General features: G+C 40.9%; 2 protein-coding genes across 3 annotated transcripts in view; one reads left to right on the top strand and one right to left on the bottom strand.

The window, feature by feature from the left end:
* CNST (consortin, connexin sorting protein) overlaps positions 1-447 on the bottom strand; it is a 119,861-nt gene extending 119,414 nt beyond the window's left edge. For both annotated transcript variants that reach the window (XM_029934866.1, XM_029934865.1), the window contains exon 1: positions 124-447. The gene's annotated coding sequence lies outside the window, so the exon portion shown is untranslated. The remainder of the gene's footprint in view (positions 1-123) is intronic.
* Positions 448-493: 46 nt separating this feature from the next.
* On the top strand, positions 494-18,389 carry TFB2M (transcription factor B2, mitochondrial). Its single transcript, XM_029934868.1, has 8 exons — positions 494-956; positions 2,445-2,533; positions 5,370-5,523; positions 5,673-5,821; positions 8,711-8,797; positions 11,112-11,174; positions 15,310-15,482; positions 17,985-18,389. Exons 1-8 carry the CDS (start codon positions 644-646, stop codon positions 18,157-18,159), a joined length of 1,203 nt encoding a protein of 400 aa, XP_029790728.1. The 5' UTR covers positions 494-643; the 3' UTR covers positions 18,160-18,389.
* Positions 18,390-18,648: the final 259 nt, after the last annotated feature.

Genomic DNA, 18,648 nt, shown 5'->3' with positions numbered 1-18,648 from the left:
GGGCTACACCTCGCCGGGAGCGCAGAGGCTGCGCACAGCGCGGGGAAGGCGCGCGGGGTCCCCGGGGCTTTCCACCCCGGCCGCGAGCGGGCTGCTCCCCCGCACCGCTCTCCCTCTCCTCACCTGGGAGTCGGAGGCGACCGGAGGGCTACGGCCGCGCGCCGGGTCTGTCTCCAGCCCCGCTCGCTGACATGGCGGCCGAGGCGCTGTCACAGAGCCTGCTCAGGTCTCCCGCCGCTCCCGTGAAGGAGGAACCTCCTGCCTTCCCGCCCCGCCTCTCTCCGCGCACCCTACCCGGCGGGCCGGCTGGCGGCGAGCGGCCCGCGACCGCGGAGCATAGAGCGCGAGCGGCTAGAGAGGAAGCGCAGGGACGACCATAGAGTACCCAGTCCAGACACTACCCGGATGGTCCGTCTCTTTTCGCGTCAGTCCACTCACAGTCGTCCGGCGGCTGCACCCGGACGGAAGCGGAAGTGAGGGAAGCGGCAAGAAGGAGGGAGCGTTCGCATGCGCAGTTTGTAGTGTCTGTACCTCCCGCCCTAGGTGGGTGGTAGGCAGGGGTGGCACGTGGAGTTCCCTGTACGGAGTTCGCTGAGGATGTGAAGACCTTGGGCGACATTGGGACAGACGTTAGAGCGTGAGGATGTCGGTCCCGGTGGCTGGGCTTCCCTCGCGGCTGCTGCTGTCAGCCTTGACCGGCGCTGGTCGCTTTTGCGTTTTGGGGTCCGGAGTGGCAAGGGGGAAGGCCGTCCCGGCGCGGAACCTCCGTGGCTTGTCTGACCTCCACCCGCAGCTGTTGCCCAGCCAGAATTTCAAAGACTCGCCCTCATGGCTGCCCAAGAAACCCTCAGAGCCCCGGAGTTACATAACCAATCCGAACCTCGCCACGACCTTGGTGCAGATACTGCAGGAAGAGAACAGAAACCCTCACCAGCTCTTCCTGGAGTGCAATCCAGGTGAGTCCGTCGTGGACTGCATTTTCTAATGCCAACTTCTATTGCTTGCCGGCGGGGTGCTGTTTAAGACCTGGCCCCTTGAGGCAGCTTGTATGGACAGTGTTAACCATGACACCATGAAATGTTTTTACAGCCGTTTGCACTTGACACAACCTTTGGTAAGACATGCTCTTATGCTCTTAGATTTTACCATCTCCTCAAAACACTTGGAAGCGTCCCCGCCCCCCAGGAACTTTTATCTTCTGCATAGGTCTCCTAGAGACCATAGCAGGATGTCGGGAACTTTAAAACACATATAAATATGTGTATATATATATATACATACATACATATATATATGTATATGTATATATGTATATGTATGTGTATGTGTGTATATATATATATATATATATATATATATAGCGTTTTTTTTTTTTTTAAGAGCGCGCGATCAGGAGACAGGTAAAAAGAGGGAAAGAGTGAATATTAAGCAGGCTCCATGCTCAGTACTGAGCTCCACGAAGGGCTCAATCCCACGACCCTTGGGATTGGGACCTGAACTGAAATCAAGAGTCTTAATCAAAATGCTTAATGGATTGACCCACCTAGGTGCCCTCAAAACTACTTTTCAATTTTTTAAGTCATTACAGAGGACAAGCAGGGGAGGGAGAGAGAGGGAGGGACAGAATCTGAAGCATGTTTCAGGCTCTGAGCTGTCAGCACAGAGCCCGATGCAGGGTTAGAACCCAGGAATTGCGAGATCTTGACCTGAGCCACCAGGGGCCCCATTTATATATATATTTTTTAATGTTTATTTTTTTAGAGAGGCAGACAGCATGAGCAGGGGAGGGGCAGGAGAGGGAGACATAGAATTCCGAGCAGGTTCCAAGGTTCCCAGCAGAGCTAAATGTGGGGCTCGAGCTCATGAGCTGAGCTGAAGTCAGTCGCTTAACCGACTGAGCCACCCAGGCACCCCCAAAACTACTTTTTAAAAGTTTATTTGTGTATGTAATCTCTACACTCAAAGTGGGGCTCGAACTCACGACCCTGAGATCAAGAGTCTAACGATTTTCTGAGCCAGCCAGCCAGGCACCCCTGAAAAATACTTTCTTAAGAAGCACTTTTTGTTATGGGTTAGTTCTGTTTAGGTTTGACAGTGTCTTTCATGTTTAAGGTGTCTGGGAAATCCATGAATAAGTGATATGCTGAATGCACCTTTTGTTGTTCGTTTTTTCCAAGACATAGTAAAACATTGCGATTATGAACGCAGGCTTTTCAGGCTTTGACAGAATGGATTCAAAGTCCAGCACTGTGTGCCAGTTGTATTGAGGCAAATGATTTTATCGAATCCCCAGTTTCCTTACATATAAACAAAAAGTGTCATGTATACTTTGGGGATGTGGAAATCAAAATTAGATAATACAGGCAAAACATCTACTTTAGTAAATTATATTGAAAGAAATTGTTTCTCTTGCAAATAAACGTTTTGTTCTGGTAATATACTAGGTCCTGGAATCCTGACTCAAGCATTACTTGAAAGCCAGGCCAAAGTGATTGCCCTTGAGTGTAACAGAACTTTTCTTCCACATTTGAAGGTATATTTTTAGTTTCTAAAAATAATTTATTGTTCAGTCAGCTGTATTTATTTAGGGATGTAAGAATTAAGCACATACTTTATTTTTTTAGACTCACTATTAGGGGCCATCCTGTACATATATTGTTATCCCCAGTGACTAGAACAGAATGTAGTATCATCAGTAGTAAGTGATAATATAGCATCTATGCTCACTGGATGACTAAATGATTGCAGTTCTGAGACTTACTCTCTGGGTGTACCTCTGTTACAGACTAGTTGGGTGACTTTGAACAAAGTGTATACCTGCTGTCTCCAGGCTTTTTTTTTTTTTTAATGTTTTTTATTTATTTTTGAGAGACAGAGACAGCGCGAGCAGGGAGGGTCAGAGAGAGGGAGACACAGAATTCCAAGCAGGCTCCAGACTCTGAGCTAGGTGTCAGCAGAGAGCCCCATGTGGGGCTCGAACCCATGAATCATGAGATCATGACCTGAGCCAAAGCCGGACACCCAACCGACTGAGCCACCCAGGCGCCCCTACAGGCTTTTTTCCTCATCTCTAGCAGGCTATCCCGTGCCTCTGCTTTCTGTGAACTTTCTGTGAACTTAATTGGAGTGCTACGATTAGGTTAATGGGACTCTCGATTTACAGTTTTGTACTATCAAGGAAAGTGTTAATTTGAAAATGTGTGAAAGATGGAGGGTTGAGGGCTAGAAGGGTCATGACACACAGTATTTCTTACAGGAATATTAATCATAAAATATCCTTAAACAACCTACAATCTAAGCATTAAATCCATCACTGACTAAATCCAGTCTTTGATTAGACCTAGTTCGTGTTCCGGTTCAGGCTTTTATTTTCTTTCTGACTCCTTTTCCCCCCTCTCTGCTCAGCACTAACTGAGCTCACCTCTTAGTACATGTTCTTTCACTCTTACTAACCATCATTATGATGGAATGAAAAGCCATTCAAATAAGGTTTGCTGTGATTTTATCTATTTGCCAGAATAAAAGAGAAGGAACCATTTACATAGAAGTTCTGTCGCCCTAAATCCCAGCTTTAAAGTGGTGCTCTTAGCAGACTGTGCTTCCTAACTTTCTCTCCCTCTCCCTCTCTCATAAAATTCCCAGGACTCCACATTAACAGTGTTTCAAGCAGGAACAGTTTGTTTTCCTGTCTGGATGTGCTAGAGATAGCGTTTTCAAATTGTATCCAATAATAATAAATCGTAATATATCTCTATTGAAAATGGAAACTGTTGGCAGAAAGAGCTGTACATGACATGCTCAGTTGAAGAGACCTCAGCTTTTGTGGTAAGCTCTGTGGCATATTCAGATCAGCCTGAATGTCAGCCCTAGCCATCACTACCTTTGAGGCGCTTAGGCGCTTAAGTAATTTAACCTGTTTGACTTTGGGTTTTCTTTTTTCTCTTACGAAAAATAGAGACAGTAATACTTACTTGTAAAGAATCTTCTTGCAATTGAAATAAGATAAACTGCTTCCTGTCTTTGAATCCTAAATGCGATCAACTTGAGTTTTAAAAGGTGATTTCACTATTACTGTGGAACTAAATTATTTTGGAATTTTGGCTGTTATAGTCATTAACCATTATTGCACAGTAAGCGACAGATGCAAAACATGTACTTTCAAAATATGAGTGGAGCAAAGTCTCTTTTGTTTGTTTATTTTTGAGAGAGAGAGAGAGAGAGAGAGAGACTTTCCCTTCACAGAGCTCTAGCAGGGAGAGGGAGACACAGAATCCGGAGCAGGCTCCAGGCTCAGAGCTGTCAGCGCAGAGCCCGGCATGGGGCTCAAACCCACAAACTGCATGATCATGACCTGAAGTCAGGCGCTCAACTGACTGAGCCATCCAGGTTCCCTGGGAAGAAAGTCTTAATGTGTGCATTCTTACATTCCTATCAAACTAAAATCCATTAGCTTTTCTTAGTTACAAAGCTTAAAATGTGACACTTGAATAACTTGTGAGGTTACTTTATTGATATATATATATATACATATATATAACAATTGTAGGAATTTTTAAGATAATCTGTAAGATATCCATCAGGTGAGAATTCTTTTTCTCTAGCAGTCATAACACTACACTCTTCTGGTTTTCTTCCTCCCATTTTTGGCTTATTCTCAGCTTCTCATGAGACTTTGGAGTTATTCTATCCTTAGGTCTCATCTTCTGTGATTCTCCCTGGGGGGGGGGTCTCCTCTGCACCCCAGCGTTTGATAACCTTCCACAAGCCAGTTCTCACCACTTTATGTCATTAGCCTGGACCACTCCACTGACCGCCCCAGTGAGGCCTACCTATTCCTAACTGGTGTCTCCGCTTGGACCGCCTAACAGGCATCCCAGGATTAACAAGCAAAAGTAGATGATTTCCACCCCAGGCTGTTCCTTCCACTCCTCTCATTCTCAAGGATCCCCTCGAAAATGATCATTAGGATTTACTAGATTTAGAAATAAAATAATATTTAGAGGTTGAAATCAAAGACTTAGGAATAGTTAGGTATTTTTTTTGTAACTTTAAATTGCACATTCTTGAAACAATGGTATATATCAACAGAATTTTCTGTGCACTAGAGCCTCGGTATGCACAGTACTTCATAGTGCCTGCTCTCCTTGCTTATTTGTAACTTCAAAGTAGAGAAAGTAAAAGGATAAGTAAGAATTTCTTGAAGGATTTTTGTTTTGAGGGCTTTTTTCTTAGTAATATTATGCGTTCATCACTTTTCAGGCATTAATTTATTTTTCTTAATTATGTTAAATTTTAGGGTAAATTTCTTGAAGAAGATCTTTGAGTCTGCGTATAACTGAAAATCCTAAACATGTTCTCTCTGTCTCTAGTCACTGCGAAAAAAGGTGAATAAAAAGCTAGAAGTGGTCCACTGTGACTTCTTTAAGCTGGATCCTAGAAATTCTGGAATAGTCAAACCTCCCATTATGCTTTCAGAAACGCTTTTTCAGAGTATGGGAATAGAAGCACTTCCTTGGTCAGAAGGTAATTTTTGCCATTCACTGTCTCAAATACCTTATAGTTTGCTGCCGTTCTCCAGTAGTACACTTTGCTGAAAAGATCCGTGTCTATTAACTTGGTTTGGGAAAAGTTTAAACAACTTATTCAAATACTTTTGCTTGTATTCTTAACAGATAACCCATTAAAGGTAGTTGGAATCTTCCCAGCTAAAAATGAGAAAAAGATACTTTGGAAACTTTTATATGACCTGTATTCTTCTACTTCTATATACAGTTATGGACGAGTACAACTAAATATGTTTATTGCTGAGAAGGAATACGAGGTAGGTTTCAACAAGTACCTTAGTAGTTTTTGTTTTGAAAGAATCCTGTGATTTTTCGCTGAGTCTTAGTCTGTGTGACTTTAATTTGAGCTCATGACACTTGGGACCATTAAGATTGTTTTTAAATTTCTGTAGAGCAATCTTTAGGTTTGATTTTTTAAGGTTTTGTGTGTGTGTGTGCGCGCGTGTGGTTAAATATACATAACCTACTATTATCATTTTAATTTTTTAGGTGTACAGTTCAGTGGTGTTAAATCTATTCACATTGTGGTCCAACCATTAACCACCATCTGTTTCTTCTCAGTTTTTTATCATTCCATAACGAATTAAACATCAACTCTCCACCTCCCGCCTCCCCTGAGTCTCTGGTAAACAGTGTTCTACTTTCTGCCTCAATGAATTTGACTATTCTAGGTTCTTCATGTAAGTGCAATCATAGAGTGTTGCATTTTGTGCTGACTTCACTTAGCATAATGCCTTTCATGTAGCATGTGTCAGAATTTCATTTTCCTTTACATTTTCCTTTTACATAAGTACATATATGTGCACCTTTTGCTTATTCCTCCGTCTGTCAGCAAACATTTGGGTTGCTTCCACTTTTGGTTATCGTAAATGATGCTGCCATGAGCCTTGGTGTGCAAGTCTCTCTTCCAGTCTCTGCTGGCAGTACTTTTGGCTGTATAGCCAGAGGTGGAATTGCTGGATTGGATGGTAATACTTTTTTTTAATTTTGGGGGGAACCACCATACGTTTTCCCCAGCGGCTGCACCATTTTATATTTCCACCAGCAGTGCACCGGGATTCCAATGTCTCCATATTCTCTCGACACTTGTGTTCCATTTATAATACCTGTTGTGATGATGTCAGGTAGCGGCTCATTGTGGTTTTGATTTGGTTAGTGATGCTGAACATCTTTTCATGTGCTTGTAGACGGTTTGTATGTTACCTTTGGAGGAATGTCTGCTAACATCCTTTGCCCTTTATTGGGTTTTTTTCCTTTGTTAAGTTTTAGGAGTTATTTATATATTCTCACGATTAATCCTGCTCGGATACGTGAAATACCTGCAGATGTTTTCTCCCCTTCTGTGGAGCGCACTATTGAATGTGCCCATTGATTCCCAAAGTTTCTTACTGTGATGAAATCCAGTTTTGTTTTTACTGTCTGTGCCTTTGGTGTCATAGCTAAGAAATCACTGTCAAATCCAATGTCAGGAAGCTTTTCTCTTAAGTTCTAAGAGTTTTATAAGTTTCAGTTCTTATATTCGTGTCTTTGATCCATTTTGAGTTACTTTTTTATATGGTGTTGGGCAGGGGTCCAAGTTCATTCTTGTGCATACAGGGGGTATTCAGTTTTCCCAGCATCTTTTGTTTCCCCAATAAATGGCTTTGGCACCTTTGTCAAAAGATCATTTAACCATACATGAGAGTCTGTTTCTGCGTTCTCTTACTACATTAGGCTATTCAGTGTCCCTTGAGATTCCGTATGAATTTTAGGATTGGTTTTTCTGTTTCTGCGAAAAAAACACCCTTGGGATTTTGATAGGGATTGCATTGAATCTGTAGATTACCTTGGGTAATATTGATATCTTAACATGGATAAGTCTTCCAATATGTGAACGCAGGTTGTCTTCCCATTTGTATTTAATTTCTTTCATTAGTGTTTTGTAGTTTTCAGTGTACAAATCCTTAATCTCCTTCATTAGGCGGGTTCCTAAGTATTTGACTGTTTTTGATGCTGTTGTAAATGGAGTTTTCTTAATTTCCTTTTCAGATCATTCATTGTTAGCATATAGAAAGACGACTGGTTTTTGTGTGTTGATTTTATATCCTGCAACTGAACTCCTTTATTCTCACAGGAATATTTAGGGTTTTTAGATTCTTCTCTGAAGTTCAAGGCCCTTCTGAATTCTTTTTTTTTTAACAAATTTTTTTTAATGTTTCATTTATTTTTGATACAGAGAGAGAGAGAGCATGAGAAGGGGAGGGGCAGAGAGAGAGGGAGACACAGAACCGAAGCAGGCTCCAGGCTCTGAGCTGTTAGCACAGAGCCTGATGCGGGGCTCAAACCCACAAATGTGAGATCTGACCTGAGCTGAAGTTGGAGGCTTAGCTGACTGTGCCACCCAGGCGCCCCTCTTCTGAATTCTTGATAATGTCTTGAGAGAAATGTTTCTTTTCTGCTCAGAATGCTTCATGTTATTAATGCTTTAATCCATGGTGACACGCGATGCTTACTGGTCTGTAAGTTATGGGTCAGGATGGTGGAGCCGGACAAGAAAAGGTGGCTTACTCCCCTAGACTCAGTGAAGAAGTAGTGACTGTCATGGGAAGAGTGGGACACTCAGCACCTTGAGGCTCTACGTACATTGTATACATGAAGGAAGAGTAACAGGAAGTGCTTCATCAGACCTTATCTTGCTGTTAGGAAACTGTTGTAATGCTTCTTTTACTGTGGACCTTTTCACATGTGGTTTGCTGCGTGCTGCCCTCTCCCTCACTGAGGGGATCGCTCAGCCTTTGGGTGTCGGCCTAAGCAACTCTTGGTGCGGAATTGAATAGGTACCTAATACATATTTCTAACACACTTGTTCTCCATGGTAGTTAGGTATGATTTGTTTCATTTTTTTCTTTAATGAGATTTTGCCCTTATAGGGGTTATGGGTAAAGGAAATCAATCCCACACTTTATATTTTAAGTGTACGTGATGATGTATTTCAATGTGAAAATTTAAAAAGACTTTCTCTTCTTGAAACATTGCAGTTAAGAATTTGCCTTTAATTCTAATTTTCTTTAATTTCCAGATACTATTAAGATAATACTTTTAAGATCCAAAACTTGAATTTGATTGATTATAGGTATGTGTACACACAACTTACTTTCTTTTTACAGAAACTGGTGGCAGGTCCCCACAATTCCCTGTACCAGCCACTGAGTGTGCTCTGGCAAGTGGCCTGTGACATTAAGCTTCTGCACATGGTGAGTAAAATCCTTTTAGCTTTCAACAGGACTTCATTTTTTTTTTTTTGTAAGTTTATTTACTTTTAGGAGACAGAGAGAGCACCAGCAGGGGAGGGGAGAGAGAGAGAGAGAGAGAGAGAGAGAGGTAGACACAGAATTGGAAGCAGACTCCATGCTCTTCCTGCTCCTCCAGGCTACAGAGCCTGACATGGGGCTTGAATTCACAGACTGCGAGATCATGACCTGAGCCCAAGTCAGATAGTTAACCAACTGAGCCACCCAGGCGCCCCAGAACTTCATTGTTTTTATTTATTTATTTATTTATTTATTTATTTATTTTTATGTTCATTTATTTTTGAGAGACAGAGTATGAACAGGGGAAGGACAGAGAAAAAGAGACAGAATCTGAAGCAGGCCCCAGGCTCTGAGCTAGCAGTCTGCACAGAGCCTGACACAGGGCTCGAACCCACGAACCATGAGATTATGACTTGATCCAAAGTTGGACACTCAACTGACTAAGCCACCCAGGCGCCCCAGAACTTCATTGTTTTTAAGGAGGCTATATTTTGGGTGCTTGGGTGGCTCAGTTGTTACGCATCTGACATCAGCTCAAGTCGTGTTCTCATGGTTCATGAGTTCAAGCCCTGCATCAGGTGACCTCAAGGCCCACTTCTCTCTCTATCTCTCTGTCTGCCCCTTGCTCATGTGCACCCCCACACTCTCTCAAAAAAAAAAAAAAGAGAGGCTACATTTCTTTTACCAGTAAATGGAGAAAAATTAAAAATTAATTTTATTTTTTCCTAGCTATTGAAGATAATAGAGCAAAGTAACTTAGTGCTTATGTTTTTGTCATATATTTGTATTTTTCTCGGATCATAAAAATAATATGGGCTCATTGTAAAAATTTGAGACCTAGGAAAGAAAGAAGAATTTTAAAAAGTAAGTGTTTTCTCTGGTCACTAGACATTTTTCCTAAGTTTTTAATGGCAACTTAAAACCTCACTACAGAGTATTTCCCTTTTTAGTTTATTTCTTTAAGCAGATCAGAGTTGTTTAATAGAAATATAATGTGAGCCACATATGTAATTTTAGATCTTTTAGTAGCAGCATTCATAAAAAGTAAAAAAGAGGTAAAACTAATTTTAGTATATTTTATTTAACCCTCTCCATCAGAATATTGTCATTTCAGTGTAGAATCAATATTATGATTAGTTATTACATGATTTGCATTCTTTTATGTGTACTGGGCCTTTGAAGCTCAGTGTGTATTTCAGACTTAACACATCTTTGTTCAGACTAAACACGTTTCAAATGTTCATTAGCCATATGAATCGTGGCTCTTCTATTCGTAGCAGAGAGCCGGAGTGAAGAAAAAACTGATAATCACTATTTGTTTCATACCATAATTTGTCTTTTGCCTTTTTTATTTTAGTAGACTAGAGTTTTTGTTGGGTGTACATTTATGTATTTGGTGGGCCCTTGTTCTTTGAAGGATGTGTTGGTTTCATTGTTAAAGTTGCCATGTGTATTTCCATGTAGTCCCTTCACTGCTTTTGTCCAGGAGCGCTTTAGTCCTCAGTGTCATACTCGATTGTTAGAATGTTACCATTCAACTTGAGCTTTGGTTCCAATTGTATTTTTTCCTCTCCAATAGGTGACGTTCTTAGATTGGATTTCTGTTCCTTGTCTTTTGTATCTGTCATGCTCTCTGTCATGTTCTGGTATTCCCAGAACTCTTTCCACTGGGGGGTTCATAGCACTGACCCTGCACTTGTACATTGTAACTGTGGCGCTGCAGTTCTTGGTGTCCCTGAAGTCCTTTCTTACCTCAGGGATCACTTATTCTGTTGGCTTTTTACCTGGGCCTCTTCTCTCATCAGTCATCTGCTGCTTTCTTCATAAAGGCCTCCTGTGACTTTAGCTTTCAGAAGTCTTCTTTTTTGTTGTTCTGCAGTGATTGTTTTTAAAGGACCCATGTTGACTTTCGCCATTAACTTCTGTCTTGATTTGATGGTCCCTAACCTGATTGTAAGTCTAATATGGAAGTCTTAGCTATTAAAACAATTTTAGGGCCTTTTGCATAATGATATTAAGGATGAGCCTGTCCGAATGGGAGAATTCCCAATATCGGGATAGACTTTGATTTTCCTTCTCTTTATCTAAAAAAATGGAAGAGAGATGTGTACAGTCTAACTATCCCACATTGCTTTTCTTCAATTAAATGGTGACTTGGATTTGATTTATTCTGTTCTTTAAAAGCATGAATAATCTGAGGCACTTTGACTACAGAAAAGTCAAAGAAATGTTTTGGTTTTGTTTCTCTTCCCACAAGGAGCCTTGGTCCTCATTCAGTGTATACAACCAAGTTGGGGGACCGAAAAAGTTGAAGAATAAGGTAAGAATGAATGAATGACCTTCCTTTTTCTCCTCTAAATGGAACATCTGGTATTCTGTATTTACTTACAAAAACTTTAAGTATATTTATTCATTTTTGAGGGGGCCAGGCAGAGAATCCAAACAGGGCTCTGCTGACAGCGGCGAGCCTGATGTGGGGCGTGAACCCACAAACTGTGAGATCATGACCTGAGTAGAAGTCAGATGGGTGGCTAAGCGTCTGACTCTCGATTTTGGTTTGGGTCATGATCTTCGGTTCGTGGGATCGAGTCCTGTTTTGGGCTCTGGGGTGACAGTGCTGGCCCTGCTTGGGGTCTCTCTCTCTCTCCCCCCCCCCCCCCGCCCTGCTTGCACGTGCTCTCTCCCGTTTTATCAAAATAAATAATAAACATTATTTTAAAATTCTCATCATTTTTGAAGAGTTGTATTTTTCAGCTGATTATATGTGGATCCTAGTTATGGTAAGAACTTAACAGAATTTGCCTTCATTTTTATCTCTCTTGAAATAGTAGATAAATCTCAAATTTGGAAAATCTGGTCATTTTAGTGTCCATCTAATTTGATAAACTAAAAGTCAGAAATGTGTAATATGACTACTTATAATGGTTGAATTCATGATTATGTATGATGAATCTGTATGTCCTGTCTCTCACCTGAGGAGGTGGGGCTTGCGTTTGGGTTTTCCTCTTTCTAAGGAACCAAAGTGATGATGTTCTAAAGCAGTCCTCTGTTTACTTTATATCAGGGGTGCTTGTAGTGGAATTGGAACCAAGTAGTTGAATTTTGAAAAATAATTTTTGGAGTCCGTTCAAAAATTTCACTTTAGAGTTAAATGCTAATGATGCCCAAGTCCCAGCCTGTCATTTCAGCCTGAAGTTTCCATTTCTTAACTGCTTTGATGTTTTTCTCTCGGTCTTGCCACTAAAAGGAAAAAAGAAAATGATCAGTTTAGAAATGGTATGATTTTAGGGGCATCTGGCTGATTCGGTAGAGCTTATAAATAACCTCAGGGTCATGAGTTCAAGCCCCACATTGGGCATGGAGCCTACTTAAAAATATATTTTAAAAATTGGTCTCATTTTAGAGTGATCAGTCATTGTTATCATTGTGATTTTAGTTCTTAATTCATTCTTCATGAGCATAATTTTTGTAGCCTCACAAAAGAGTCAGAGTAATATATTTTGGTTTGATAATATTAATAACTTATTCAGATGTCCCCCAAATGAACAATCCTGTATATAAGACACTTTGTCATTTTTTTCAATGACAAGAGCAAAAACTGAAAAGGTTTTTTGGCCAACATAAATACATGAACTATAGGGATGAGGACGAGATAACCAAATGTTACGTTTTAGGAGAGTTGTATTCTGATATTCCATGTATGTCTTTGATATCAGCATGTTCATAATTGCTACAGAGGCACTTTGAGACATTTAACAGTTTTTTGGAGCACATTATTATTTCCAGCCAACTTGCTGTAACTACGAAACTATCTCTCAGGGTGCCTTTTTTCTTTTCTTTTTATTTTTTTTATTTTTAAGAGAGCCTGGGTGGTTAAGTGTCTGACTTGGGCTCAGGTCATGATCTTGCAGTTTGTGAATTCAAGCCCCACATCGGGCTCTGTGCTGACAACTCAGAGCCTGGCACCTGCTTCAGGTTCTGTGTCTCCCTTGCTCTCTACCCCTCCCCCACACTCGTTCTCTCCTCTCTCTCTCTTGAAAATAAACATTAAAAAAGGATTTTATTTTATTTTTCTTTTGATGTTTATTTATTTATTTTGGGTTGGGGGGTCAGAGAGAGAAAGAGGGAGACAGAGAATTCCAAGCAGGCTCCATGCCATCTGCATAGAGCCCAGTGCGGGACTTGAACTTAGAAACCCATGAGATCTTGAACGGGGCTTAGATCAAGAGTCAGATGCTTCTGACTGAGCCTACTGAGCCACCTAGGTGCCCCTAAGATTTTCTTTTTTAAGTAATCCCTACACCCATTATGGGGCTCAAACTCACAACCACGAGATCAAGAGTCATACACTCTACTAATTTAGCCAGCCAAGTGCCCTTACCAGTTTGGTTTAAGAAAATTTTTGTTTTTCAATGTTTATTATTTTTGAGAGAGAGAGAGACAGAGAGAGACAGAGAGTAAGCAGGGGAGGAGCAGAGAGAGAGAGGGAGACACAATTGGAAGCAGGCTCCAGGTTCTGAGCTTTCAGCACAGAGCCCAATGTGGGGCTTGAACTCCTAGTCCCTAAGATCATGACTTGAGCTGAAGTTGGCCACTCAACTGACTGAGCCACCCAGGTGCCTCCCCTACCAGTTTGCTTTTTAAAGTCACCTTCAAGGGCACTTGGGTAAGCTTGGATGCTTACTCTGGATTTCAACTCTGGTCATGATCTCCGGATTTGTGAGTTTGAGCCCTGCATCATACTACGTACTAACAGTGTGGAGTCTGCTTGAGATTCTCTGTCTCCCCAATTCTCTACTTCTCCTCTGCATTCATGTTCTCTCTTTTGCAAAGTAAATAAACTTAAAAAAAATCACTTTCAAAGTCTTACAATAATATACAACATTTTTAACTGTGAGGTTATTTTGTTCTCTAATAATTAGTAAGCATTTTTTAATTTCAGTGCCCCCATCTACCCCTCTTCTCCCCACCCCTGCCAATCAACTGTAGGCATCCAAAGTTAGAAACTAGGATTGATTGAAGTTTTCCTTTTCAGACTAATTTGTCTTCTACAAACATATATATATTTAAAATCTGTGGGGACACTTAGGAGGCTCAATCGATTCAGCATTTGACTCATGATTTCGTCTCAGGACAACAATCTCACAGTTGTGAGATTGAGCCCCATGTTGGGTTACAAGCTGGGCATGGAGCCTCCTTAAGGTTATCTCTCTCTTTCCTTCTGTCGCTCTGCCCTTCTTCCCCACACAAGTGCTCTTCTCTCTCTCAGATAAATAAAGTGAAAAAATAAAGGGACACCTAAGTGTCTCAGTCAGTTAAGTGTGTCCGACTCTTGATTTTGGCTCGGTTGTCATCTCACAGTTCATAGGATCGAGCCCCACATTGGGCTCTGCACTGATGGTGTGAAGCCTGCTTGGAATTCTCTCTCTCCCTCTCTGTCTGCCCCTCTTCTGCTCATGCTCTCTCTCTCTCTTTCTCTCAAAATAAATAAAAATAAAACATAAAGTAAAACATAGAAATGTGTACGTTTGTGTGTATATGTATGTACGTGTGTATATATAGATAGTTGAGTCAAAGATCACTGCCTAACGCATGAGATTTCCAAAGGACCTAAACAGATGGCCTTCCTCTTTTGTGAGGGATGATTTTACAGAAAAAGACATCTTAATCTTATATCAAGGCATATGCAGTTTTTATGTTAATCTAACTAGTATATACTACCGTAGGTTGGCCTAATTTTTCTGGAAAGGGCCAGTCCTCAAGTGTTGTAAGCTTTGTAGACCACATAATAGTCTCATTCTTTGTTTTGTTTTTGCGGGGGTTTTTTTTTTGGTTGTTGTTGTTTTTTAACTAATCCTTTAAAATGTAAAAACCATTCTTAGATTCATACTGTATGAAAACCAGGCAGGCCATGGGCCATAGTATGTTGTTTTATCCTTAGGATCTAGTGTTGTGTCTCAGATACAGAAGAAACTCAGTACATGTTGGCGTCATGTTTGGGATTTGGTTTTACCCTGCTTACAAGTTAATCACCTGTTACTCTTCAGAGGATACTACCCCAAGGCAGACTCCTGCGTCAGACAAATGACTGTTTCTGTCCTCGGGTCCTGTGGGGTAATATGCCGTGGCTTATTTGGATGGTGTGCATGCAGAGGTTTACATTGCAGCTGGAAACACAGGGCTGGGGGACCCCACTTCTTTTCTAGAAGACAGTAAGCAACTGCGGCTTTGTCCTAGAGAGAGACACGATCTCCTCCCTCGAGGCAGCTCGCTGCAGACAACCGTGAGAAACTGCCCAAGTCCACAGTGGTTAGGGCCTTGTGTTCTTGGCACAGCCAGAGAGCATATGGGAGCACTCTGGCTGTGTGGTGATTGTAGCTTGCATGACTAGCTTCACTAAATCTCACTCTGGCAACATTTTGTAACTAACAGAACTTATATCTTTCTCTCTCTAGGAATCATTAGAACAAATAAATAAACAAATGGGACAAAACATGTGTTTTATTCAGTTGACGCCTCGTCAGAATTTATTTACAGAAAATTTAACATCTGTGAACTATGACGTATTTTTTCACATGTTAAAGCAGTGTTTTATGAAGCGCTACGGCACGCTCATGGACCATTTACAGTAAGTAAGAAGGATAAAAGCAAGTATAAAGTAGTAATTTAATATAAGAATTAGATTTTCATGTTAGAAGTCCATTTTCTGTATCTTGTGTATCATGATTAATAGAGTGAGATATCATGTTTTCACTCCTACAGATCTTCAAAACCCTTCCTTCGTCAGTGCAGAGCCCACTTGGGATCCTCTGTCTCCTCTCTCTGTCCCTAACCCCGCTTTTGCGCGTGCTCTCTCGCTCGCTCGCTCTCTCGCTCTCTCTCTCTCTCTCAAAAGTAAACGTTAAAAAAAAAAAAAATAGGATACATGGGTGGCTCAGTCAGTTGAGCATCCAGTTTTGGCTAAGGTCATGATCTTGCTGTTCATGGGTTTGAGTCCTGCGTTGAGCTCTGTGCTGACAGCTCAGAGCCTGCTTCAGATTCTGTGTCTCTGTCTCTCTCTCTCTGCCCCTCCTCGGCTCATCTCATCTCTCAAAAATGAATAAACATTTTTTTTTAAAGTTTGTTTTTTTTGTTTTTTGGGTTTTTTTAAGCAAAAAGAACCAGCCCCTTGCCAGTGACTGGGATGGAATCAGCATCATTTCTGATGTACCACCATCTACCTTTTGTCACTGCCTATCCTTAGTGGTTTTGTTTCCTAACCAAAGGCATCTGTCCTCTTTCTTGGACCCAATTTTATGTTTCTACCTAAAGCTTTATAAACATTCTAGTTGTTACTACCTACTTGGTATCTCTAAAACTTTTACATGGGGCTGGTGTATAGTTTTCTAAGTTGTGCGTTGGACTTTGGAATCAGCAGTCCGTAGTCATTCAAAGTATTGTCAGAGAATGGATGAACTCTGAATGAGCTGTTGGTTGAACAATATTTGGGTAAAAATCAATGTTAAAACTGGCAATAGACAGGGACAGCTGGGTGGCTCAGTAGATTAACAGTCCGAATTTGGCCCAGGTCATGATCTCATGGTTATGGGTTCGAGCCCCACGTCACACTCTGTGCTGACAGATCAAAGCCTAGAGCCTGCTTCATATTCTGTATCTCCCTGTCTATCTGTCTCCGCTTGTGCTCTCTCTCTCTCAAAAATAAATAAACTTTAAGAAAAAAAGAGTAGCAATAGACCAGTAAAAATAATCTACCTTTTTTCGTCTTATCACCTTGTGGTCATGACTATTTTGAATAAAAATATCAAGAATAAGAAATTAGGGTGTGGAGAGATGGGCACCCTCCTACAGTGTTGGTGGGAATGTAAACTGGTGCAGCCGCTCTGGAAAACAGTGTCGAGGTTCCTCAAAAAACTATCAGTAGAACTCCCTTATGACCCAGCAATAGCACTGCTAGGGATCTACCCAAGAGATACAGAAATGCTGATGCATAGGAGCACATCTACCCCAGTGTTCATAGCAGCAATGTCAACAATAGCCAAAACATGGAAAAAGCCTAAATGTCCATCACTTGATGAGTGGATCAAGAAGATGTGGTATATATACACGATGGAGTACTACATGGCAATGAGAGGGAATGACATATGGCCCTTTGTAGGAAAGTGGATGGACCTTGAGGGTGTCATGCTGAGTGAAGTAAGCCAGGCAGAGAAGGACAGACACCATATGTTCGCACTCATAGGTCTAACAGGAAAACAGGAGAAAGCTAATGGAGGACCAGGGGGAGGGGAAGAGGGAAAGAGAGTTGGGAAGAGAGAGGGACGCAAAACTTGAGAGACTATTGAATACTGAAAATGAACTGAAGGTTTAAGGGGAAGGGGGAGGGGGGGAAAGAGGTGGTGGTGATGGAAGAGGCCACTTATGGGGAAGAGCACTGGGTGTTGTATGGAAACCAATGTGACAATAAAATATTTTTTAAAAAAATTAGAAATTAAGCACTCAGTATGGTAAACGTGTTGCAAAATGTTAAAATCCCTTGGCGACCTCTGAATTGAAAGTATGTTACACCTGTGACCAGAACGCTTTGCAGAATCAAAAAATATTGGAACATTTTTCCACCAAAACATTTTATTATAAATATTTGTAATTGTTACAGGCTCACTGATGTTTCTTGCTAGGCTAATGTATAAGGCAGTTTTCTGCTTTATAATTTATTCACCTGTAATTTTCATATAAAAAGAGGGAAACTATCTCCTCTCTGAAAACACTGGACAGAAGTTTCTGCTCTTTGTATTTCTTGAACTATTATATGACCTAAATGTTAAGGGTGATTTTGCAAAGAGAATTAAGAGATGAAAGTGTTAGGTGGAAGAATTTTTTTGAAGGGTGTTGTTAAACTAGATTTTTGGGGAGGAATTGGTAACATGTGAAAACCAAATCTGCTCTTTTTGTTACGGGTAATCCATGAGACGTTAGAAATAATAGTAAGAGCTCTATATTATATGTAAGCTCTTAAACCAAATAAGATTGAGTATATATCCTAAGCATTTTAAGTTGGGCATAGAAGCCATCTCTGCCAGTATTAACTGCAGTTGTAAAATGGAATTAAGTAGACTTTGTATTTCTTTTGCAGGTCATTGAGTCCAGTTAATGCAGTATCTATCCTGAAGCAAATAGAGAAAGACGAATACATGAAAATAACAGATCTGTACCCTGAAGACTTTAAACTGCTTTTTGAAGCTATAGAGTGTTCCAGAGAATCTTGTAGGTGGCTGTTTGATGACTCCATAGAGGACATAGTTCTGTAGGGAATTGAATTGCCCATGTATTATCACGAACCACTTACTTATTTGGAAATTATGGTACACATGGAAGAGAACTAGGTTTGAAAAGCTTACAGGCTTTCAGCAGAAGAGAACTCTTGTTTTTCAGAGTGGGCACATAATTTCTTCTGAAGTTGGTACCATTAGTATATTGGATAGAACAATGCCTGTGATTTTATTCACAAAAAATAAAATGAAAACTTCTGTTACTTGTAGATCTGCTCAGATTGCATTTGTTTTGTTTTAAATTCTGTCTGCTGTAGGTATGCTGGTCGTTGTAGGGTAATGACAGAGGAAATTTAGTTTTTAAAATCTCTTTGGCCAAGGGTGTCTGGCTGGCTCAGTCAGTAGAACGTGTGACTTGATCTCAGGGTTGTGAGTTTAAGGCCCACAGTGGGTCTAGAGCTTACTTTAAAAAAAAAAAAAATCCCTTTGGCCAAATATCTTCCATATTAATTTAAATATTCTACTGTT

The sequence above is a fragment of the Suricata suricatta genome, chromosome 3 (genome assembly GCF_006229205.1).
Source record: "Suricata suricatta isolate VVHF042 chromosome 3, meerkat_22Aug2017_6uvM2_HiC, whole genome shotgun sequence".
In the NCBI taxonomy this organism is placed as follows: Eukaryota; Metazoa; Chordata; class Mammalia; order Carnivora; family Herpestidae; genus Suricata; species Suricata suricatta.
The sequence above is the reverse complement of the archived record's forward strand: the minus strand, read 5'-3'. Positions and strand labels throughout refer to the sequence as shown.

What these genes read in the sequence shown, in the direction of transcription:
- TFB2M (XM_029934868.1), top strand. Translation starts at nt 644, where the DNA reads ATGTCGGTCCCGGTGGCTGGGCTTCCCTCGCGGCTGCTGCTGTCAGCC. An exon ending in CTTCCTGGAGTGCAATCCAG is followed by an intron (nt 957 to 2,444) that starts GTGAGTCCGTCG and finishes GTAATATACTAG; the next exon opens with GTCCTGGAATCCTGACTCAA. An exon ending in ACGCTCATGGACCATTTACA is followed by an intron (nt 15,483 to 17,984) that starts GTAAGTAAGAAG and finishes TTTCTTTTGCAG; the next exon opens with GTCATTGAGTCCAGTTAATG.